At 38.8% G+C, this 22965-nt stretch overlaps 3 protein-coding genes across 7 annotated transcripts; 2 read left to right on the top strand and 1 right to left on the bottom strand.

Annotated features, from left to right (window-relative positions):
* Positions 1–140: 140 nt before the first annotated feature.
* EIF2B1 (eukaryotic translation initiation factor 2B subunit alpha) lies at positions 141–4615 on the bottom strand. The gene is made up of 9 exons (XM_026114563.2): positions 4522–4615; positions 4348–4449; positions 4121–4257; positions 3925–4041; positions 3322–3434; positions 2393–2461; positions 1331–1406; positions 1012–1137; positions 141–579 (listed from the first exon to the last, which is right to left on the bottom strand). The coding sequence occupies exons 1-9, from the start codon at positions 4532–4534 to the stop codon at positions 424–426; spliced, it is 909 nt and encodes a 302-aa protein (XP_025970348.1). The 5' UTR covers positions 4535–4615; the 3' UTR covers positions 141–423.
* Positions 4535–11598, top strand: GTF2H3 (general transcription factor IIH subunit 3). 4 transcript variants are annotated; one of them, XM_026114567.2, is made up of 13 exons: positions 4535–4673; positions 4781–4860; positions 5223–5332; positions 5903–6066; positions 6333–6395; positions 6718–6747; positions 7972–8000; positions 8086–8160; positions 8725–8778; positions 9648–9716; positions 9835–9970; positions 10059–10095; positions 10188–11598. In XM_026114567.2, exons 1-13 carry the CDS (start codon positions 4664–4666, stop codon positions 10255–10257), a joined length of 927 nt encoding a protein of 308 aa, XP_025970352.2. In that variant the 5' UTR covers positions 4535–4663; the 3' UTR covers positions 10258–11598. The 4 variants fall into 4 exon arrangements, with proteins under 4 accessions (XP_025970352.2, XP_025970353.2, XP_025970349.1 ...); XM_026114568.2 differs by having other exon boundaries at positions 5226–5332; XM_026114564.2 differs by having other exon boundaries at positions 4620–4673; positions 5223–5361.
* Positions 11599–11797: 199 nt separating this feature from the next.
* On the top strand, positions 11798–22570 carry TCTN2 (tectonic family member 2). 2 transcript variants are annotated; one of them, XM_026114664.2, is made up of 18 exons: positions 11798–11956; positions 12314–12427; positions 12747–12820; positions 13538–13733; positions 13971–14071; positions 14344–14537; positions 14757–14880; positions 15517–15652; positions 16363–16428; positions 17272–17400; positions 17670–17747; positions 18034–18114; positions 18880–18991; positions 19366–19469; positions 19885–20041; positions 20705–20827; positions 21361–21449; positions 22270–22570. In XM_026114664.2, exons 1-18 carry the CDS (start codon positions 11881–11883, stop codon positions 22383–22385), a joined length of 2070 nt encoding a protein of 689 aa, XP_025970449.1. In that variant the 5' UTR covers positions 11798–11880; the 3' UTR covers positions 22386–22570. The 2 variants fall into 2 exon arrangements, with proteins under 2 accessions (XP_025970449.1, XP_025970450.1); XM_026114665.2 differs by having other exon boundaries at positions 18934–18991.
* The last annotated feature ends 395 nt before the right edge of the window (positions 22571–22965 follow it).

The raw sequence follows: 22965 nt of genomic DNA on the forward strand, positions 1-22965 counted from the left end.
AATTAAAAACACTGCTCTTGTACAGTGTGGCAGGAGCAGCAGATTTCCAATAGCAGGAGCTTTGCGCACTTTTTCATTTTGTTCTGTTCAGGTAGGTTTCACATCTGTCCCAGATCAATAAGTGACAGCATACCTCAGAATGAGTTTGAAAACACAGTAAGGTATTTTATTTTACAATATCAAAACATTCCACCTCTTTAAATAATTTATTTTAGGCCTTTAGAAGCTGTAGCAACTTTTTTTTTTTTTAACAGTGGTCCGTTCATATGTAATGTTTTTGTCTTAAAAATTCAAGAAGGCTGGTAATTACATCAATCAACTCTTCTCCTTACCATGGTCATATAACTTGCATCATCCTCCAAGTTCTTACAGCTGTGATGGTCATTGAAGAAGGTAATATATCCTGTATAGTGAGTGTCTTTGTTACAGATAGAGCTTAATAAGTTCATCACTGACAGCTGATGGAGTCAATACACCTAGGTCTGTAAACAGTAATGTGATTAGTGATGGTGATGTGTAGTCAATCCAGGGATGCTCCTCTGTTAGATTCTGACTTGTTTTCAGAGTGTCTGCTTTGTACTAGAAGGAAACAGAGACTATTAGTTACCACACAGCTGCAAGCTAAAAACCTTCTTGGGGCAAGGGTAGTGCTAGCCTTAAGCAGATACTTGGTATCACTGAAGGCAATCAGTTGCTGTAAATGAGGCATAGGCTAGTGCCATCTTGGCCTCAACTGTTATCTTCTGTATGGAGTAAAATTTGTAGTGCTGAAATGTCTTGATTTAGCTTTTTCTTCCCCCCTACTACTCCTGTGGCCCAAAAGAAATGCTTTAGGAACTAAATGTTAGTATTAACACACATTATGAGATGTTTGACTGTAACACAGAGTAACTGCATATTATGTATACTAGAGAGATTCAGATACATGAAGACCTTCTCAGAAAAAAAATTATTCATAGATATGTAAGTGTGCATCTTAGCTGGTTAAGAAGTAATCTGAATTTCACTTACCTTAAACTTATCTGGGACATCCTGCTGATTTAGAGGGAAAAGTCTTACAAACTTGAAACTTTCTGCTACAACATAAAATGGTTTATTCTGAGCTTTGGCGCAAACAGCAATTTGATTAGTGCCAATCTGTAGAGACAGATGGAAAACAACATGCAGACTCAGTGCTAGTGTGACAATGTCATCATGTTTCCAAAAAATAGACTTTTCTTGGTTAATGTCCAAATAGAAAAGATTTTTCAAAAAACTCTGAATGCTTCAAAGAAACCAAACTCAGAGTTTGGAGTTTACAGAATAATGTAATAAACTCAGTACCTATTACCTTGTTAATAATTCCTCCGCTTTCAACTACACCTTCAGCGCCAACTAACACCAGGTCCACTTTCTCCATAATGTAGCTGTTTGAGTGAGGGGGGGGAAAAAAGCCATGACTCATTGAACATAACAGGAATTAGTAATGCAAACAGTCATTCATTTTCCTGAACTAGTCCTAGCTACATAGGTAGCTAGGACACATGCTGTTACATATCCGTGTAATGAGCTTTCTTCTGCTTCCCCAGCAGGAATAATAAATAACTATGTCTTCTCCAGCCATACCTGACCTTGGCAATTGTGAAAAGGCTTGGAGAAGGTGAACCTGACTAGGGATAATCCTCAGTTACAGGAACATGGGTATCTTGATAACATACTAACTGCACAGTGAAGCTTAACTCTGCATTGTAACATCCTTGGCCAGAAACTTGTTCACCTTTTTTTACATCCCTCCAACTTCCCAACCATCAACTTAAACGTTCTGAAGAAGAAAGATTTAATGTATTACACAACACTTTTATATTTGTCCAGTCAAGCCACTGTCTTCACTGGATTACAGCTGCCTTGGTAAGCAGACTGATAAGTATTCTGTTGGAGGCAGTCTGACATGTATTTTGCACTAATGTAAGAACTAGGATTTAGATTTATAATAGTTCTTTCCTTCCTCATATTTTGTATTTGCTACTTGTATTTGCTCTTTGTATTTGCTACTAAGCAGTAATAATTTAGCAATCATCTTTAAAAAAACTGACGGTGCTTACTGTATGCAAATTAGAAAAAATGTAGCCTTTTTGCATGGCACCTCAGTTCTTTTTTTCCATCTATCCCTAAATTCTATACTTAGGCCTGACTTCATTCTTCATTCTAATATGCAAGTATCAAATACTTGTTTTTTAGCAGGCATGTTCTCCTAATTGTGCACCAAAAGATTTAACTTGTTTAGCTTGTTTGGTGACTGTGACAGACTAAGTAACAGAAGCTTGTTCAAAGCACAGAGATTAAGAAGCTCATATGTAATGCTGTCAAAGTAAAATTGGGATAAACAATGTTAAGATATAATGATCAGACTTACCCAACTGCAGCATCTAGAATCACAGTCACGGGAATGTTCAGCTTTCTCAGGGCTTTTGCCATTTTTTGCCTATGAAAATAGCATGTTTGAAGCTTAAAAGTCTTTCTTTAAAGACAGTGCTAGAAAAATACTGTCTGAAGGAGTGAAACCTATGACTGTCCTTGTTCCCTTGCCACTAGTTTTGGTTTGTGACATTCCCCCTAAAGGAAAATAAATTCTTGTGTAGAAATGGAAACAAACAAATTATAATAAACCTGACAAAGTCAAGTCAGTTTTAGCAGTCAGGAATTATAGCTACAGAAAGATTAAATCAAGAAAGCATTAAGATCATCGATTACCTAAGCTGTCTCTGCTTTTTCATCAAGACACAAGAAATAAAGCATGCAGCATACTGCCAGAAGTTATTTTAGTGAAGCTGATAAGTCATATGTACTTCATTTAGGTAAACATCCTTTATTCTAGTGAAAGACTGGTTAGCAACATTTATTATCCAGTATGTGGGATTTACTGCATCCCTCATGCAACCATGTATTCTCTGGAGAGGGAAAGCCTGCTCCCCTGCTATCACTAATGTACATTATCTGGCATCTTTAAGCAACATTGTTAGCTAAGTATTTTACTTTGTTATGCTTAAAGATAATACTATTTTGGACTGCTTCTGAAGCTGACAACCAGAAGTCAGTTGTCTCCCATCACACAAGGAGAAAACTAGATCGTCTGGCACTGACTGAAGGCTTGTAAATCTTTGAGGAAAACCCAGGTAGCAGTGTAATAAGCTTATTTAGTACAGAAAATTAATTGCCAATATTGTATTTTTACTTGTCCGGAATAATGTGACATTATTAGTGATGCAAACAAACTTAGCAGCTTAAGATATGACAGATTTGATGCTGGCTGATAGATAAAGCACAAAATTACTGTGTACTTGCCCTGCTTGATCTGGCTGTGATTCGGTGACGTAAATGCTGAATCGCTTCTTTGACTCAACGGCTGCTTCTAACACTCTGAGGACCACTCTTGAGTAGGCATGTGTCAATATTCGCTGTCAAAAAAACAGATATTACTTTTTGCTGAGCTTTGCAGAACCTTTGTTATTGTGGTGTCATGGGTCTTCCTTCACACAACTGTCCATCAACTTTAAATAACGCTGTATGTCATTTGTACTGTACAAATTATAGGACAGCAAACCACTCTGAGCTGGACTTTATGTGGCAGGTTTTTACGCAGCCCTGATGCTGCCAAGGGGTGAGACTCTAACACTTCTGATGGAAACGTCACATTGTGACTCCTCAGTGTCTCTTAGAAGTAGGCCACGAGTTAATGCTGGTTTGCATAGAAATGGATATAAGGGGAGGGGAAGAGTCTTAAGAAAATAAGGCAATGGGTGATGTTATGCCTGTGTATTCATGAAAGCCACCACCAGACAACGTTGTCATGAATGGATGCAAATAAATGTCACTCCCCCCCAGGTTCTCCATCACTGGAAGCAGCAGAGCACCGGCACAGGAGCGACCCCGCCTTGGCCTACTTACGGCACCATCTCTGATGAAGGGATGGCAGAGCTTGGCGATCTTGTTCCTCGACAGGGAGACCTTCCTGAGGAAGATCTCCCCTCGCTCGATCATGATCTCTTTGCACTTGGAGTAGTCCTGGAAAACAGAGCGATGCCATGAGGCCGGTGAGGGGGCGGTTGGGCGGCGGGCTGAGCTGGGGCTCGGCCGCCCTTACCGAGTACTCCAGCGAGGTGAGGCTGATGAAGCGCAGGAAGAGCTCCCCGCCCGAGGACACGGCCACCGAGGAGTCCACCCGGGACAGCGTGTCGATGGCGGTCCGCAGGCTCTTCCGCAGGCCCTGGATGGTCTCGCCTGGCGGTGGGGGAGAGGCGCGGGGTCAGCGCAGGCCCGGGCCTCCCCGACACGGGTCTCCCCGGGATGGGGGGGGGGGGCCGGGCCCACCTCGGTCCTGCTTGAGGAAACCCAGCAGCGCGCGGATGGCGGCCACGGCCGAGGCCACGTCGGGGTCGTCCCGCAGCTGCGCCCGGAAGGCCTCGATCAGGTCTGCAAGGCAAAGGCAGGCGTCAGGCCCGGCCCGCCCGGCCTGCGGCCCCCCCCACCCCCCTCCCCCGTTACCCTCCGTGCTCATGGCGGCGGCCGCGGCGCTGCGCTGCGCTGCGCTCCCCTCCCCGGCGGCGGCCGGCCTGCGCGTGACGTCACGCCGCGCGTGGCGACGTCACGGCGGCGCCGCAGCGCGGGGGAGGCGGCGCGCGGCACCATGAGCGCGGGTGAGGCGGGCGCGGGCGGCCCGGCCCGGCCGGTGGCGGCGTTGGCGGCGTTGCCCCGGGACCGCCGCGTTCCCCGGCGTGACGCCGCCGTGTGCTCTGTCTTTCAGAGGACGAGCTGAGCCTGCTGGTCGTCATCGTTGACACCAACCCGATCTGGTGGGGGAAGAGGGCGCTGGGAGAAGCTGAGGTACCGCTTCCGGCGGCCCCGCCGCGGGGCTCCCTGAGGAAATAACGGTCGTCAGCCGGACGCCCGTTTCTTAAGGGCGGCCGACGGGCGGGATAGCGCTCTGGTTTCAGAGCTGTGCTAATACTGTCTGATAAAATTGATACATCGTGCACGAGAATGCTCTTAAAACACCTGCTCTGTCTCCTGTATTGTTTGAACCTTTCTTCCTCCCCCCCAAATGCTTCCTATTAAGTAATGAATCTCCTTCTGCACCCTAAAATTCAAGTTCCTTTCACGCTTCAGTTATTTGAATTCAGCGATTCCTTCTGAATTACTTAACTTTCAACACTTGTGCTCTATCTGCTTTTTCTTCTATTTTTCAGCAGTTCACCCTCTCAAAATGCCTGGATGCGGTGATGGTCCTGGGAAATTCGCACTTGTTTATGAACCGTACCAACAGACTGGCTGTCATAGCGAGTCACACACAAGAAAGGTGTCGTTGCTCCTTACCGGTGTACAAATGTAAAGTGCTCTTTCCTGCAGCGCTCTCCTGAAGTCCTTGTTGGATTGTAGTTTATTATTGGAGCCAAGTTTAAAATGTGTAGCTTACTATTCTCTTACAAACAGAAATGAATTAAAACAGAATGGGAAAGAAATAAAAGGGGTTTTTACTTTATCAACAAATAGAATATATGTATATTGAAGGGAGGGGAGACATGCAGTGAGTAGGACAACGGAAGTGGGGATATTTTCCTATTTAGTGGATTCTTCTGCCCCCGCCCCGATTAATCATGAGTCTCAGGAGCAAGTGATCTACCCCTCAGTACAGGCACGGTGCGTGTTTGCTAATCTTTGTAAACTATGCCTTGAAAGGAAGGGAATTAATGTGGGCATTACTCCATTTTGATTTTGAAGATTGACTGGCTTATGTAGTTTCTTTAAAGTATTAAAATTATTGGAAGCTATACCTTTGAGTATTGCTGCCTACAACTGGTTAATTTATGGGTTTTTTTTCCTTATAAGCATATTGCTAAAATATTAATACTTTGTTCTTCTCTTTCAGTCGTTTCTTGTACCCTGGGAAGCATTGGACTTTTGCAGATCTCTTTGGAGATGGTGGTAGTTTTATGGAATCTAATTGCTCTGGCAGCAAAGATGGGAAATACGAATTGTTAACGGCAATAAACGATGCAATTGCAGAGGAGATTAAAGACCTCATGACAAAAAGTAAGGAAAAAATGATCTAGATTTAATATGTAGAATTACAGAATACTGAGACTTTCAAGGAGTTGCTGGAATTTCCTTTGGGGCCCTATTTTGATCTTCTGAATTTTAATATGTTTAAAGTAGGTAAGATTATACTTGACACTTTTGGGGACTCTGCACTACTACCATTTCCCAAAGCTAGAACTCCAATGCAGTATTTAGTGTGGTCGGGTTTGGCGACTGATTTCCTATATAAAGTAACTTCTGCAACTTTTCTTGTATTGCAGCTGACATGAGGGGCCAGCAAACGGAAACTCTGTTAGCAGGATCACTTGCTAAAGCACTTTGTTGTATCCTTTTAATGACTGAAGTTTCAAAGCCTTTATCACTATATATTTTTAAGACTATTTCTTAAAGTATTGATTACGCTTCACTATAGGCTTTGCCGTTACTGTTCTGTAATACTATTCAAAGCAGGGATGTTTTCTCTCTAAAATTACAATTTGTCTAAAAACTGGATCGTGCTTACTAAAATGTGTCTTGGCTGAGGTGGTGAACACACAGTACAGATACTGGATTTACTTTCTATTTTGGTGATTTTTGGAAATATTACATTTGCTTCTTGGGCATTCTAAGAAGAGAATGTTGATTCCTTAATGCTAGCTGATGTAGATATTAACAAGATGAGCAAAGAGGTAAAAGGTAAAAATACCTTTTCTCTTGTTCTGAGTAATTGCATAAATACTTGAATTGGAAGGACAGGAAAAAATGTATGCATATGTATATATGTGCAAGTAAACATGCATATATTTTGATATCCCCTTTACCACATCATCAGTAATAGGTAAAGGTTTGTCCTGATCATTTCAAGTTGCTCAATCTGAGCTGGCTCTGGGTGGATTAGAAATAAGGGGCTTGTTTTGGTATTTGTGGAAGTGAGGCAGAAAGCAAAGAATCTTAAAATTTGGGGGGAGAATCTTAGAACTTCAAAATAAAACACACAAACATGATTCTAAAAAGATGCAAATCCACAAATTGAGCTTCCACAAATTAGAGCCCAGTTTTAAATTTTTTCCGAAGTTCAGCCAAAAGGACCACGGTACTCTGCATCAGGTCTTTCAATGTCTTCCATACTGAACAATTTTTAAAAAAGATCGTTATCTCAGCTGGAGATAAAACACCTAAAACAAGAAGGGGGTTAAGCATCCATTGTTGAAAACAATGGAGAGAACTGTCTAACTACTAGGAGAACTATCAGTTCTTTGGAGAATTAAAATACTGCTGTAACACTTGCAAATTTTTAGTACTGTGAGATTTAACAATACAAATCATTCTTCTGTATAGCTGTTCTCTTTTTCTTTTTCTGAAGCTTTAGAATCACAGCATAAATTATTTTGGAAGGGACATCAAAAGGTCTCTATTCCAGACTCCTGTTAAAAGCATAGACAGCTAACACCTGCAGAGTTGGGATGATAGTTTAATTTCTTTGTCAGTCTTGGTCCTTCTCTTGTGACTTCTGTCATGAGGAAAAGTGCTACTTGTGCAGATGGGTTTGCAAGGTGGAAACTGGACTAGAATCAGCTACACACTTCAGATCGCTTTAGTCAGTGAGAATTACCTTGTTATACTTGCAAAATGTGTTTCAACCAGCGAGCTGCTAATGATCAACTTTAAAATTTTTTTCCTATTCAACAGCCAATTACTTTTGGATAATAAATGGGATAGCATCCGCTTTCATAGCAAATCTGAATTAGCCCACAGACACTTGTCAAGTATTTCTGCTGCTCTTAATGCCACTGAGAATATAAAACAGTCTCATACATCTGTTTTAACTGAGGTGTTAGATCATGCTACCTAATTACAAGGGCAAGCTACAAGAGGTAGAAACAATGTGCTTATGCATTTCTCTTTCTTTTCAATGCTTAGGCAATCAAGAAATTAAATCAAGAATTCTGGTAAGAGCTTTTGTCATCCGTTTTCTTTGAGTTTTGAACTACAGCGATATTATGCAGACTGACAAGTTTGAATTGCTTTACTTAGGTCATAAAAGCTGCAGAAGACAGTGCACTGCAATATATGAATTTCATGAATGTGATCTTTGCAGCACAGAAACAGGTGAAGCTGCCGTTTTATGTACTATATGATATATACTATCTTTTAATGTATAAATGTCACAAAATTGTTCATTTCTCTTATGATTCTGATCTGGTTAAAGACTTCTTGAAGGTTGTGAAGCCTGTCATGGCCAGAGGGAAAGGCAGGAATTTAAAAAATAGACCTAGATCACTACATTTGAACATAAAAGGTCTTCCAGGCCAGTTAAAGATTACGATGGAAGTACAGGCAGTAGTCCTTTTTTTATTATTATTATTATTATTATTATTATTATTATTATTATTATTTTATTTTTCTTTCATCCTTGCAGATAATGTGCAAGGTACCTTTCCTGATAGATCTTTTATTGCCATGTATTAGAATGTGGAGGCTGGAAATGTGGATACATGTACTGCTCAAGTAAGAGAGCTTCCCTGTGGCTGTGGTGGGCCTGCAGCCTTAAAAAAGTATGCAGGAATAGGTGGGGTGTATTTATAGGTGAAACGGATCAAGACAGTAACACTGAGGTTACACTGGTCCTAGCTGAATTTCTGCTTTTCATGAGTTTCACCTTTTTGTTTACAGAGCATTTTGATTGATGCCTGTGTCTTGGACTCTGATTCAGGTCTTCTACAACAGGTACAGACTTCCTATTCCTATTTGCTATTTAGAATAGTTCTTAGATATTTGATGGTAGGTAGTTCAACATGTTTAAAGCTCTCTTCTTTTTGTAGCCTTGTCTTGAAAGGGAGACTTTCTTTCTTGCACTGTTTTATGGGACAATATCTAGGTGTTCTTTCACATTGCCAAGATCCTTTCTCTTCCTTTAATTGTGTATTTTTTGTAAAAATCTGTTTGCCCTTTTATTGCAACATAAACCTGTATTGTTTGGTTTTCCTTTGATGTGATTACTATAAATTGTTGCCCTCTTCATAGGACTATATGTATTTCACAGCAACACACTTGAGTGTGTCTGTGTTGGTCAAGAATCATAATGTAGAATAATATAGTAAACACTGTGAGCTTACCAGGATATTAATTATTCCATGTGGAACAAGACTTGGAGATGCTGCTTTTCAAAGCTCTCCTCAAAGGAGGAGGAAGATTTATCAATGTTACAAAGTCATGTGTGTAGATTAGCAAAATTCTAAAAATGTTTAAGTATCCCAGAGACTGAGATAGGAGGTGAGCTACTCAGATTAATGAGAACAATTTCTTCCCTTCTCTCCCCTGCACTCTCTCCCCACATTCATCTCTGGATGTGAGGTCAGATCTTTGTTTTTTCACTTTTCGTGTTACTTTCCAGCGATAGGGCAGTCCCTGCTGTGGACAGCTGCTCCCTCTATAACTTTTCTCAGCACTTCTGTTCTTAGTTCTTTGATCATGTCTGGCAAACACTTTGTTTAGAATTTGGGACATGCAGGCCTTGAGCAGTATGTGGATATTTTAAATATTCTGTTAATCTCATCAAGCATAAGAATGATCTGATTATGCGCTCTGCTTTCCAGGCTTGTGACATTACAGGTGGCATATACTTGAAAGTGCTCCACATGCCATCCCTTCTGCAATATTTGCTGGTAAGTCGTTGAAAGAGCACTTCTGTATTTTTCCTGTGGCAGATGTGAAAGCATACTGATTACATTTTCAAGGCAGTACTCTACCAATTTGTAAAATACTTTTTCCTTATTCATATAGTGGGTATTTCTCCCTGATCAAGAGCAAAGATCACAGCTTGTCCTTCCACCCCCCATTCATGTTGACTACAGAGCTGCATGTTTCTGTCATCGAAATCTCATTGAAATTGGTTATGTCTGCTCTGTGTGCTTGTCAAGTAAGTTTATAAATATTTAAAATAATCTAATTTCTTACATTTCAAAGGAACTACTTTAGTGAAAGCAACCAATTCTTTTATTTTCCAGTATTCTGCAACTTCAGTCCTATCTGTAGTACATGCGAGTAAGTGTTTCTTCTTTTTGTTTAACGGGTGGTTTTGGAAATATGTTGAGCATATCTGACAATTGTGGTTTTTTCTCTTAATGTTATTTCAGGACTGCTTTCAAAATATCATTACCGCCTGTCATGAAAGCTAAGAAGAAGAAATTAAAGTTAGCTGTATAACAACATTATGTGAATACACCATTACCTCCTCCAGTAATTCCATGAAATGGAATATATCTGAGAAATTGATGGCACTTTTTATTGGATATGAAAGAGAACTGTATACAGTGTTATTGTTTGTTTCTTAGGGATAAATATTTAAATCATGTGTTTCCTACACAGCCCTCTAAGTAACAAATCACTGTATTAACATGTAACCTCTGCTTAGTTGTAAATAGGAACCAGAATATACAGCTTGTTTAAGATACAGACCTTGTGAAGTAGAAGGTATACTGGCCACTGCAAAGTTTCACGTGTCTGGGTTAATTTTCAGAGACTGGGAAGCTCTGATTCTTTCCAGTCATATGTTTATACAAAGGTAAGCATGATCATTCCTGGAGTATAGGATCAGAGCTTTAGCATTGTTATTCAGGGACTTCAGCTTTCTGTTGGGTTTTGCTGCCAGTTTTGAGGACTGAAACAGGATCGTTTTTCAAAATAAATGAGCCAAAATTTTCAAGATGATCTAGAACCTACCTTCCTTTTGAAAGATGTTAATTTAATTCTCTTGCATGTGTACGTTCACATGTTTTCACATTCTTTTATTCCCTTTGGCAGTACTGTCTTTGTGATGCTTTTTTTTCAATTTGATATCTTTTCTTCAGAATATAAATATTCACTAGAATAATATTGCCTTGTAATAGAGGTAATTTTCCTACTGAAGTTTAGAAACAGAAAACTTTTTTTTTCATCCATGAATAAAAAGGACCCTTTTTGTTTAGAGTAGTTTCAACAACTGCAAACTGGGTGAGTAGTCTTTAAGATTGTATTTTGAAACTGGAAAACAGAAAATGTAACACTATGTAATATGACAGCAGACTTTTTTGTTTGTTTGTTTTAAATATTTGTAAGTATCCCATGGCTTTATCTCTGGCATTTGACAGGCTAGAAGGAAGGCTTATTATGTATTTTGGATTGGTGCTTTTTATATGTCAAAATATAACGGTATGCTGCCTATTTCTTCCAAACGTTGCTTTAGTTATTAAAAAAAATCAACTTTTAAATAACTGCATAATTTCATCCTTTAACCAGTAGCTAATAACTGAAGTTCTCCTGAAAGGTGTAGGGGGAATAATTGTTTCCTACATAGGAAAAGTTTATATATATATTTTTTTAAGGTGTACACAGGAATTTATATAATGTCTTGCTACTTGCATCAGGTTTTTGTCTATGTAAGTGTTGTAATAAGTGCGAATCCTTTATTAGTGCGTTTAACTGCTGAATGCTGTTTTGTTTGAGGACTGTATTTATAATTTGCTTTGTATAAAACATTTGTAATAAAAACAGCTTTTTTTCCAAGTACACCTCGATAGTGCTGTAATCAAAAAAAAAAAAAAAAAAGAAAGAAAGAAAGAAAAAAAGAAAAAAAGAAACGTTTACCATTAAGGTTAGCAATGCTAATTTCCTGCGAGTGGAGGGTGTGAAAGTGTAATGCGAGGAGGGAGGTGCTGGGAGGGGCTTGTTCGCGCCGGCCACGCCCCCTCCCGGGCCACGCCCCCTTCCCCTCCTCCCGGCCCCGCCCCGGCGCCGTTTCCATGGCACAAGATGGCGGCGCCCTGCCGGCGCGGCCCTGCCTAGGGCGCCATGGTGGTCGCCCTCCTTGAGGCGCTGCTGCTGCTGCTGGCGGCTCCGTGCCCCGGGCAGCGGGCTCGGGGGCCCGGTGGGTGGCGGGGCGCGGTGGTGGGGGCGGGCGGCGGGCCCCTCGCAGCCTTCCCTCCCGGGGTAACCGCAGAAGCCCTTTCCTGAGCATCCCGCCAAGGCGCGAGCGTGGGGTGCCGGGGTGAACCTGCTGCTCCGGCGCCTCGGGGGCTGTAAATTCAACCCCTCAGTGGACAACCGCAAGATATATTTGTGCCCTTCGTAGCATTTTTTAAAATGCAGGAAAGTACAGTCGAATCTTGGAACGCGAATGTGAGGAAAGGAATCTAGCCCAAGTGTAGGACCCAAATATGTCGTAGAGGTGTTGCCTTTTTCGGTTATCATGTGTGCTGAGGCTTCTTTCTTTCTCCTTTTTTAGTCTTTCAGCCTTCCTTTATCCATATGTCTGGTCCCAGGGTCAATGCGCTCTTTCTTGGAAATTCCTCAGAAGTTAGTTTTTCTTTAATTTTAAGCCGTATAGATGAAGAGACAGGTAAGAACACTATTTTTTTTTCCAAATAGCACATAAATAAGTATGTTTGAATTCTCAACATTTTTTCTCTCACAAAGGCTACTAGAGGAACAGTAGTATGTGCAGTAGTTGCATTTGAGCTGTGCTTCATTAGTTACTGAAGTAGGAACTCCAAAGGACGTCTGCTAATTAAGCCTCAGTCCTTTGGTGTCTCCAGTGGGGTGTCAGGTGGGCATAAGGGTCTGCCAAACTGAAGCCAGAAGAGGAGTTTGAATGTTTTGCTTGTCTTTCATTCTCTCCTCAATGACAGTGAAACTGTTACTATTTTTTTTTGTTGTAGGAAAACTGCAACATTCAAACTGCAGTGGAAGTAGAAGAGCTGGTGACTGGAATTTGAGTGTAGTGCCTGGTGTGGTATGTAAAATACAGATTCTTCGCTAACATGGGAAGAATCGAACCCTCATATATTAAGGGCTAGTGCAATGCTAGCAAAATGGTAATGTGTTAGCCACCCAGTTTCAGTGTCTTGCCTATGCCATTTTCCCTTGACATGTTCATTTTTGTGAATGCCCGTGCTGGAGATTGCTGAGGTGCAGCTTTGACACTGTGCTTGTTGCCCTCCAAAGGAGGCTGTATATTTGAGGCTGTTTCAGATCTGTCAGAAAGAGCTAACAGAAATACAAAAGCAATAGTCTTATACAGCATGAGCTCTGGAAAGTGTATATGTATTAGAATTGTAGTTATATTACACGTAAGTCCTTGAGGCTTTTATCAGCTATGTAGTCATTCCAGTCTTCAGCTGAAGGTATTACAAAAAAATGGAAATTCACTTTTTTTTTTTTAGAGATTTTTTTTCTTTAGTATTGTGCATGTGGTTTCTGAGGTAACACGATCTGGATGTATGCCTTAAAAAGTTGTGTATACAGTTCCTATCCTCACTTTATTTACATATCTCAGTGCAGACCTTTTTCATTCCAATGTCAACAAATATCCTATTTTATATATATTGCACTGTAACATTGACGCTACTCAGTGGTACTGAGACTTCTCTTTCAGAAACTTGTGTGGTATAAGCAGGTGTAATTTAATACAAGGTGTCAAAGTTGTCAAACTTTATCTGACATTTTTCAGAACACTTCCAAAGTGACCGTAAGCTTGAGTAGAAACCTGCAGTTGTGTTTGCCCAATGCCACTGACTGCTGCACAGCACCGCTCTGCGTGGCTGAAACACTTCAGGTTTTAGCTTGCCATGGTTCAGTGATGTTGGCACATCTCCTGATTCAAGCTGAAATATATGCCAACTCTTCCTTTGTAGGAAATGTGTCAGGTAAGTAGTTATATGTGTTAAAGGGAAAAATTGTATACTGGCTGTTTTTTTCCCTCTACATATGAGAAGTTAAAAATTGGGATTTGGGCAGCAGTGATGGATACTGAATAGTCAGTAACAGAATTTAACAAAAAGTAAGTACACAGTAGGAATAAACTGTAATGCGCATGGTCTTTTAACTGGGATTCCAATGTGTGAGATTTGATATTTCTGTTCTTTTTTGTTATTCTTTTATAGAAAATGCAACTATCATCCCTAACCAGGCGTTTCAGCCCTTAGGCTCTTGTCCTTGTGATCTGACAGCTGGAGCTTGTGATGTTCGTTGTTGCTGTGATCTGGTAGTAATTTCACATTAAACTTTGAGGAAATGTTTTCACAATTTCTAGGCTCCCTCTATTATCGGGAGAAAGAGAAGGGAGGGGGAAGGAAGAAAGAGAGAAGGTACCAAATGTTTCAGACTTGAAGGAGGGTTTGTCTGAGTTTTCCAGTATTCCTAATAGGAATTATGATCTCTCTCTATAAAATTGGTTTGATTACCTATAACCGTGGCTGTAGTGGCTATGATAATGCAATAACTGTGTTAAAGGGTTACCTTTCTTTTCCATTTTAGGAGTGTACACCAGACTTGAAGCAATTATTCACTGGATCATGTTTCACTGCAGTGTTTGGTGGGGATGTAAACCCACCTTTCGATCAGTTGTGCTCTGCTAAGTCAATGGATACTCCTGATTGGTTTCCTTTCCTTTGTGTACAGTCTTCTCTTGACAACACACCATTTCTTGGTTACTTTTATCACGGCTCTATGTAAGTCTTGAAAAAAATACATTTTCTGAACACACATAGTAGCTATGCTAATGAAACTGTTACTTATTATTATAATGAGTTATTGTGAAATCAGAGATTTAAGATGTGAACTTTAAATGCACATGGAGTGATACTGTATGAGAACATGAGACTTCAAATTTATAATTATTTGTGTGAGGTAGGGAGTGAAGTATTGTTTTATTTTTAAACTTCCTGCAGTTCTACACCCAGAGAGCCTTCATTTAAGATCCCTTTGCAAACTTCTCCTGGAAGAGTTTTTACTGGTTACAGACAAGGAGATCCAATTATGACAGAAGAAAATGACTATTTTACTGTCCCCCAGGTAATCACTTCATGTTTAGGAGCATTTTTGTCCTCATGGTTTGTTGGACATTCTGCATTTATGATACTCTTTACATCTTTGTAACCAAATTTTGCAGCTTGTCATTTCGAACTGGTAGAGTATATTTTTCATCTTGCACAAAACCATTATTAAAAGTAAATATTTTCCTTCCTTATCCTCCTGCCCCTCCCCACAAAAGGTAGGAGTTTTAATTATTTCAAGAGATGAAAGCAAGCCTGGCACCCCAATTAGTAGTTTATGGCTTGGTTTTTTTTGGTTTGCCTGCTGCACTACTGGGCGCTGTAGTCTGCTTTCTCTTTGACCCTTAGTCCTCTGGCTGTACTCTTTCAATTTCCTTTTGCATTTTAGAAAGAGTCATTGGTTACTGTTAGTTGGACAAATGAGGCTGAAGCCATACTGTATACTGCAATTATTTTGAAAGCTGTGCTTTTTAAATCTGAGCTTCTCTTTTACTGCAGATGGAAGTATTTTGATAATAACCGATTGCTCATTTTGTCAGTGTCATATATGGCTGTAGTATATACTCTCAGCATTCCACTGACAAATAGTCTTAAAGTGAAAACCAAAGAGCTAGGAAAAGATGCATCATATTTATTTCTGTTGAACTACCTGCAGCAATCCATGGCTGGACAATGTGTTGGGAATGCCCCCGTAGCCTACCTCCAGAACTTCGATGTCAAGTGCCTTACCCACTTATCATCTTACGGGGAAGGACTGCCACATGATGTGAGGATAAACAGTGGTACTGGAGGTATGTTGCGTAAGCCCTAGCAGAAATGTGTCAATGTTTTTCGGAGCTGATATAAAGAAACAAACCAGAAGGCTGTTGATGTGGCAGCTAGATAATATCTTTTATTATCTGATGGCTGTAGTTCAGCATTTGGGAATGTTCTAGTCCTGATTCCAACAGCCCCTTTAAAGCCTCCAACTGCTGTTACCCAAGATTTAGTATATAAGAAACAGTGGGATTGGCTTTGTTTCCCCTTTATCTGTTTCAGGTCACTTGTACTGAGTATGGCTACAGGTGACGGAATGGAGCATCTCTCCTCCCATTTTCAAACTGTTGCAGTGCTCTTTTTTCTGTCAAGACCATGCAATATCATCATTTTAGAGTTAGTGAGAAGAGGTTATTTTCTGCATTACAAAATCATATGCTTACAAAGTGTCATTTCTGAGTTTGAAATAATGTAGTTACCAGCATGAAGACTGCCTATTTAAGTTGTCTAATTTTGTTAATCTATACTACCTTTGTATCTAGAAAACACAGCTATACCCAGATAATAACTAACTGTACTTTCATAATGTATCAACTGTTTGATCTCTTACCAGAATTCATTGTCTAAATTATTTTCTAATCCATTTTCATAACAACAAGGATTGGACCTTGGACGTGGAAATAGGATGTGTCTGTCTCTTTTGTGAGTCAGGATTACTGCTGCATTTATTGTTTTTTGTTCTCAGACTTCATCCAACAAAATGTGATTTATGGGACCATCACTGATATAGACAAGTTCATTACTAAAAGTGGTATGTGTCTTGCATTTGATAAGTGTGTTCTTATCTACCCTGAAAAACATAAGAAATAGATGATTTTGATGCCTAAGATGTTCACCTGCTGTAATTCTTAGGGGGAACCTTGTATGTTAGCTTACGCTCAAAAAATAAACTGTTTGGCTTACTGCGAAGCAAAAAGTATTTAATTCAGCCCAGCTTAGGTTGGTTAAGAAATCAGGTCCCTTAGCTTGCATTAAAAGTATTTTTTGAGAAGAAAATATTAACAATAATAATAAACTGACATTTAAAAAATGCTTTAAAAAATCTCCAGGACGAACATGTACGTGGGATGGGTCCATCCGTAAGCAGGTGTATACGTCTGTGTTTTGGAAGCTCTCTTGCCTATTTAAAGGGCCTTTTTCAGCCAGTGAAGCAGTTCCTTGATGTAGAGTAGTGGTTCCAGGCAATGAGAGGGTAAGGCAGTACAGAGGAGTTATGGAATCCAAGCTACGGTGGTTTTCTGGGGCAATGATGGCTCCCTGGGAGTGGCTATATGAAAGCAGGGGGAGTCCTCAGCCTGGAGAGGAGCATCAGCCAGTGAAACAAAGCCCAGTGCTGGGTTCCTAAGGTGAGATTTAGCTACAGAAGGTCCTGGAACCCCTGCTGTTACAATCCTCTAGCTTACCAATATTATAAGTAGAGCATGCTCTCCTAATACGATGGGTCTTAAATATTAAAAGAAGTTCTCAAAAAGATGAATGTTATAATTTCCAGAATTTTGTTAGATTTTTAAAATTTGTTCTCCTTCAGTTTTAATAACATAGCTTTCTAATTAGTAATGCTTTTTATTGTGGCCTTCTCTTTTTTCCTTGCCAGAAAGCCCTCCTACCACTGAAGTTCCTTGTAAAAATGTGACCTTTGCAGAATATTATAAGTTCATTTGTAATGACAAGAACATAAAGGAAATAAATGTCACAGTCTTCCTTGGAAACTTATGTGATGGAGGTATCATGACATTTCTATTACAGATTTTTGATTAACTTTTTTTTTTCTCTTCAGCTTGGAAATCCTGTGATAGAGTATCTTATTCAGCAATATTTCTTAAAATAGAATTTTCCTTGGACTCTGGAAAGTAAATTTATGGGGCAGTTTTCCAATAATTTATATTATTTAGCTTCTGTTGGTAATAAAGGCTGGATGTTTGTATCCTATATACAGTTAAACAGCATTTTTTGGTAATTTACTGATTTAGGTAACTTTTTTTCTTTTACCAGAAATACTGACACAGAGATTCACAGTCACATTTGTAAGCTTGTATAGTACTAATGAAACAGAACTGTCTGGGAATCCAGGTATTTATTTTATTTTGCTTCTAAAAAGTGACAAGAAAAAATATTCCTATTGCATTGATGTTAGTTTTATACCTCTTTTGTACTTCTTTATATTGCTAGCCCCAACTTTCCTGTCTTAGTGAACTGCTGATTTTAATAGTGCTGATTGTTTCTTAGGCTTTTGTTATGTAGATACTGAATATTTAAAGTGAAGGTATTCCTGCTGTAATGAAAATATCTGCTTGTTAACTTTGAGACTGATGACATATTTATTATTAAAAATGATGTTCATGCTTTCTGTGTTAAGGTTATCAAGTTGGAAAACCAGTGAGAGCTGCAAATTTGAATGATTCTGATACTTTTGGCAGTCTAAAACTTTGGCAGCCAGGTAATTTTTTTATTCAAATTTCAGTTAGTAAGCTGGATGTACCTATGTGGAAAAAATACAAAGTATTTTAAGTATCCATACACATGGCAAAAGAAAACATATTATCTCTGCTCTGGAGTTGAGAATCTTGGGTAGGGAAGATGTTGAGTGACCTAGGCTGTGAATCAGAGGCAGAGCTTGTAATGCAACTCAGTTCTCTTGACTTTCACTTTTATTTTAAATTCATGAGGCTGTCTTTGCTCCTACAAATGCCAAAACATTGAATTAATTCACCCATTTTAACGTTAAATAGACACAGTGGCTTTGGGCAACAGCCTTCCAAGCTGAGAATAGGAGGGAATTGTGATTTCAAGTGGAAAAAACTGCAGTAACTGGAAAGCTTTGAGTTGCAGTGTAATTTAGCTCACCTCTCTCAGATTAGCATAGCTATTTTACTGGGGTTTGTAATATAAATTCAAATTAACAGCACTGTGATAGAACATAATGGATGGTCTCTCATTGTGGTAATTTACCTCTGAAGATCTTAAAGCACATACAAAATCAAGATCTGAAACGTTCAGATAATGGTTAAGTTGATTAGATTCATGGGCATGTGAATTTGAACTTTCTTGGAAAATGGAATGTAAATTCAGTGGATTTTTATCTGTATTTGAACTGTTCTGCTTATTGGTTTGCATTTTAATATTTGGTATTTTTGCACAAAATTGAAAGCTGGAGATTGAAAGGTTGATACAAGAAATCTCAAATAAATGTTTTAATTCATAGCTGGCAGAGGTTTATGTACATCGGCAACTTATACACCAGTTTTGTTTGGATTAGATTCACTCTCTGGATGCATGCTAGAAGTTGGTATCAGTGAAGATTGCAACTTTTTAAGGTGAGCTGCATATGTTGAATTGTTTTTTTTCTGTATTCCTCTTGCTCGTTAAATGATCATCTACAAGTTGCTACTATCAGCACTGTTGTATTCTTTTCAAATACTCATATTTGCATTTCAGCTTTCTGTGGTTGATACTGTCTTTAAAAAAAAAAAATAGTGGTTTCACTCAGATCTCCCTGTATTGGACTATGGATTATGTTGGAGTGGAATGCTTTGCTATTGAGCTATGCAGCTCAATAGTTAAAATTTATATTTGCTGAGTGATAACAACACCTTTCACAGGAAACTGACCTTAAAATATAATAATATTGCAACCCAGAGTGGTAGAGGCTGCAGATTTATTTTTGTGTTCTAACATTCTCATTTTGCAGAGGAAATGTAACTGAGAAATTGAATTCATTAATACAAGCTACTCACATTGGAAAGAGGGGCAACTCAAATGACAGTGATCTAAATGACTGGGTGCAAATAATACGTAAGTGAGGTTTGTTCTGTTATTTATAGTCTAAATCATTAAAATATGCTTTTATTATAGTATGATTAAAGCATCTCAACATAAAACCAAAAGTGTAATTTCACATGCTTAAAGCTATTGTTTTGTGTGTATGGATCCATCCATCCGTATATGTACACATCCATGGGCATATATCTCTGTATGTGTACAGATACTACAGTAAGGTGTATTTCACTGTTAGTTTGTATACATATGACTTGGTATTTTAGTTCTCTATTGAAAAAGTATTGTTTTTCTGTGTAGGTATTTTATACAGAGAAAACATTTTTGCTTTGTTCCTGTATGGCATGTATCAACATGTCACTGGACTCTGACAATATTGTCGGTATCTTTTTTCCATAATATTTCCATCTGAATACCTCTGCTTCCTCCACAGGTCTAGATCCGTATAATTCTGATACCAATGTGAGCACTGGAAACTTGAAAGGCATTTGTTCAGATATTCCTGCAAATCTAAATATTCGCATAATCATTGCTGATGTGGGTGCAGTACAAGGAATTCCCCAGCAAGAGATACTTGCTGTGCAAATCAGGTATAACAAAGTCATGTCTTGGGCTATATTTGACGAATAAATGCTTCATTTTGAAACTTGCTTACCTAACAGATGTAGATGAAATTTTACAAACAAAAATGTTATTTCTAATTTTTATATACCTTTTATTTGTATTTGGAACCTAAATTCCTTTGATGAACACAACCAGAGGTTGAAATTTAGGTTTTCCTACCTCCTTCTGAACTTGAAATTAAAAGTGTATTAATGGTGACTAGCAGATAGTCTTTCTGTTTCAATAAAGTATTAAAAAAAAAAAAAAAGCTTTGATGCTGCTGGTAATAGGCATATGCAGGGCACTCCATCAGAAGTATGTTTTAACTTTTCGTCACATGATAGTCCTGTGTTCTGTCTTACCCCAGTGCAGGGCTGCTTTTTTAGTGCTGTGGCAAATGCTTTATTCTTTTCTGAAACAGGGAAGTTTCATATTGCAAACACCACTTTTTTTTATTTTTCAGTCAATCCCAGTCAAATTTATGGGATTCTATTCTATATACTTCACTTTCAGCCTTTACATGTTCTCTCTTCTACCTGATGTAAATCCAGACATCATCAACCTCCTCCTAAATTCTGTGTCTATTTTGTCTACCTGAGGTTATGTTCAAGCTCTGTAGCCCTCTAGTAATAGTTATGTATATTTTACAGTTATTCAACAGTCATATGGCAATTCCAGTGTGGGCTTACCTGCGAAAACCTGAACTTTCTTCCCATCACTGCTTCTGTTCACTTTATCAAAGTGCCAGCTCAGCCACCCATTCCATTGACAAGGTAATTTTTGTAAATAAATTGATGCTTGACGTTATGTTAAGCAGATGTAATGTGAATAGCTCTGATCAAAGAGCAGGTTTGGTTTGTGGAGTACAGAGCAAGAAGGCCTCATTCTAGAATGTCTTGCTTCTGTTACGGACAGTCTCTCCCAAGAGCATGGAGTGCATGACAGACTGTAAATTACCCTGGAAAATTGCCACTTAGTTTTTGGCAGAAAAGCTTCTGTGCTGTTTACTTGAGTGGATAAGGGGTGCTGTGTGAGGCCCCCAGAATATCCATTGTCTGAAAATTTGTTCATCACAGAAAGAAACATCTAGCTAAAAATGACAGAAATGGAGCAGAGCAGAGGTTCCTCTTCTTGTTTCAGAGAAAAGAGTCAGAATAGCCGGGAGGTTGTTGTTTGTTTGTTTTTGTTTTTGTTTTTGTTTTTTTGGTAACCTGGCCGCCTTTTCACGCTGTTTGTCTTCACTTGTGCTGGTGTTCTGGTGGTACCGGACTTAATAAATAGCTTCAACCCCTCTCCTGTTTTTCAGATTTCAGATTAATTATACGGAATTTGACTGTGATCGAAATGACGTTTGCTGGCCGCAACTTTTTTATCCGTTGACACGGTTTTACACAGGTAAAATAGTAAGCAATGTTGAATGCAATGTACTGACCATATTTCTTTGAAGTATTTTTGAATTTATGGAATTTAGTTTGAAAGAATGCTTTGGAATAGGGAATTGAAATTTCTCTTTTAGAAAGTGTGGTCCTAAAAATTTGTTTAAATTTTTGCATGATAATATACTAATTTATTAGTAGACTGGTGGAAAAAATAATTACTAGGAGTGCTTTGTTGATTAGCTTGAAGTTTTGTGAATGTCTGTTTGGCCGAGAGAGATTCTTATTCAATCCCTTCTAGAGTTTGGAGGGAGGTATGCTTCCTAAAGAAAAGGACTGTATTTCTTTATGATATTGTTCTGTTTCCATTTCCTACTGTAACTGTAGCATTGTGTCAATGAATGTCATTGCCCTTAGAGGGTGCAGGGAGACTTTGTATGTGTCCTTTAGTCAGCCCACATGAGTTTTCCTGAAAATTTGCCATACTGATATGTCAGTTAACTTGTAAACTTCCTCTGTGTAAAACTGGTGGATCATGTTTCGTGGGAGGTTGTATAGATTAAATATCCATCATTTCAAAAGGGCATTAAGGCACTTTATGCTGAGAACTGTAAACATGGACAGAGGCAACTGCTTCTATCCATGTTTATTATCTGCATAACTTTAGTCCCCAAAGTTCTACAAAGCACGAAGTTTTATAAAGTATCTTTCTTGTTTGTTACATTATTTATTCAGGCTAGGTACATACTTAACTGTTATTTCTATCTTTTATGTTGTCTAAAATGAAAATTTTGCTTTCATATACTTATATATTTTTTTCTTTTTCTTTTTTTTCCCAGGAGAACCATATTCCCTGTGTCTTGCTAAGGGCCTCGCACTGGCGTTTCTCTTCTTACTTGCAGCAATTATGAGTAACCCTTGGTTTCAAAAAGTATGGAATAATAGTTTGGTTTAAAAACATTGATGTAAAGAGGACCGCTTTGTTAATATTTTTAATAAGTAACTTTGAGGTAAAATTTGTAGATGAATATTCCTGGATTTTATAGATATTTTAGATAAACATTTAAAAATGTACAAAGTGAATACTCTGTGTACAGAAAATGGTTGTATTATTTAAAATAAAAAAAGATTGTAAAGTTACATTCAGAGCATCCATAATACAGAGCTGACTTAACAGGGTGAAGTCTGTATGACTTGGCACTTGGGTTGGCCCAGTCTTAGAGGGTAATAAGGCCAGGAGTACTTAATAAAAGGACCCTTGTCATGTTGATCTTGTCACCTTTCTCTTGTATTGCAGATCAAGATGACATTTTCCACAGTAAACTTGTCGACTCATGCCTGTTTTTGGAATGGTGGATAAATTATTCACCCTTCTTAAACAGTAATAATGCTTGAGATATTTGTATTTATTGATGCATTATTCTCATTTTCCACTTAACTCTTTGCTTTGGCAACCTGCATCTGCCCTGGGCTACATAAGACAGAAGATTTACTCCTTATTTTCTTTATTGATCAAATATTCTCATGTTCTGCTT

Source organism: Dromaius novaehollandiae, chromosome 17 (assembly GCF_036370855.1).
Source record: "Dromaius novaehollandiae isolate bDroNov1 chromosome 17, bDroNov1.hap1, whole genome shotgun sequence".
NCBI classification, from domain to species: domain Eukaryota; kingdom Metazoa; phylum Chordata; class Aves; order Casuariiformes; family Dromaiidae; genus Dromaius; species Dromaius novaehollandiae.

Bases quoted from the DNA above. Each gene is read 5' to 3' on its own strand.
- GTF2H3 (XM_026114567.2), top strand. The intron at 6,396-6,717 runs GTATCCTTTTAA...TAGCTGATGTAG, and splicing joins ACTTGCTAAAGCACTTTGTT to ATATTAACAAGATGAGCAAA. The intron at 8,779-9,647 runs GTACAGACTTCC...TCTGCTTTCCAG, and splicing joins ATTCAGGTCTTCTACAACAG to GCTTGTGACATTACAGGTGG.
- EIF2B1 (XM_026114563.2), bottom strand. The intron at 2,462-3,321 runs GCAAGTACACAG...CTATTTTCATAG, and splicing joins TCACAGCCAGATCAAGCAGG to GCAAAAAATGGCAAAAGCCC. The intron at 1,138-1,330 runs GTAATAGGTACT...CTGTCTCTACAG, and splicing joins GCGGAGGAATTATTAACAAG to ATTGGCACTAATCAAATTGC.
- TCTN2 (XM_026114664.2), top strand. From the start codon at position 11,881: ATGGTGGTCGCCCTCCTTGAGGCGCTGCTGCTGCTGCTGGCGGCTCCG. The intron at 19,470-19,884 runs GTAAGTGAGGTT...CTTCCTCCACAG, and splicing joins TGACTGGGTGCAAATAATAC to GTCTAGATCCGTATAATTCT. The intron at 21,450-22,269 runs GTAAAATAGTAA...TTTTTTTCCCAG, and splicing joins GTTGACACGGTTTTACACAG to GAGAACCATATTCCCTGTGT.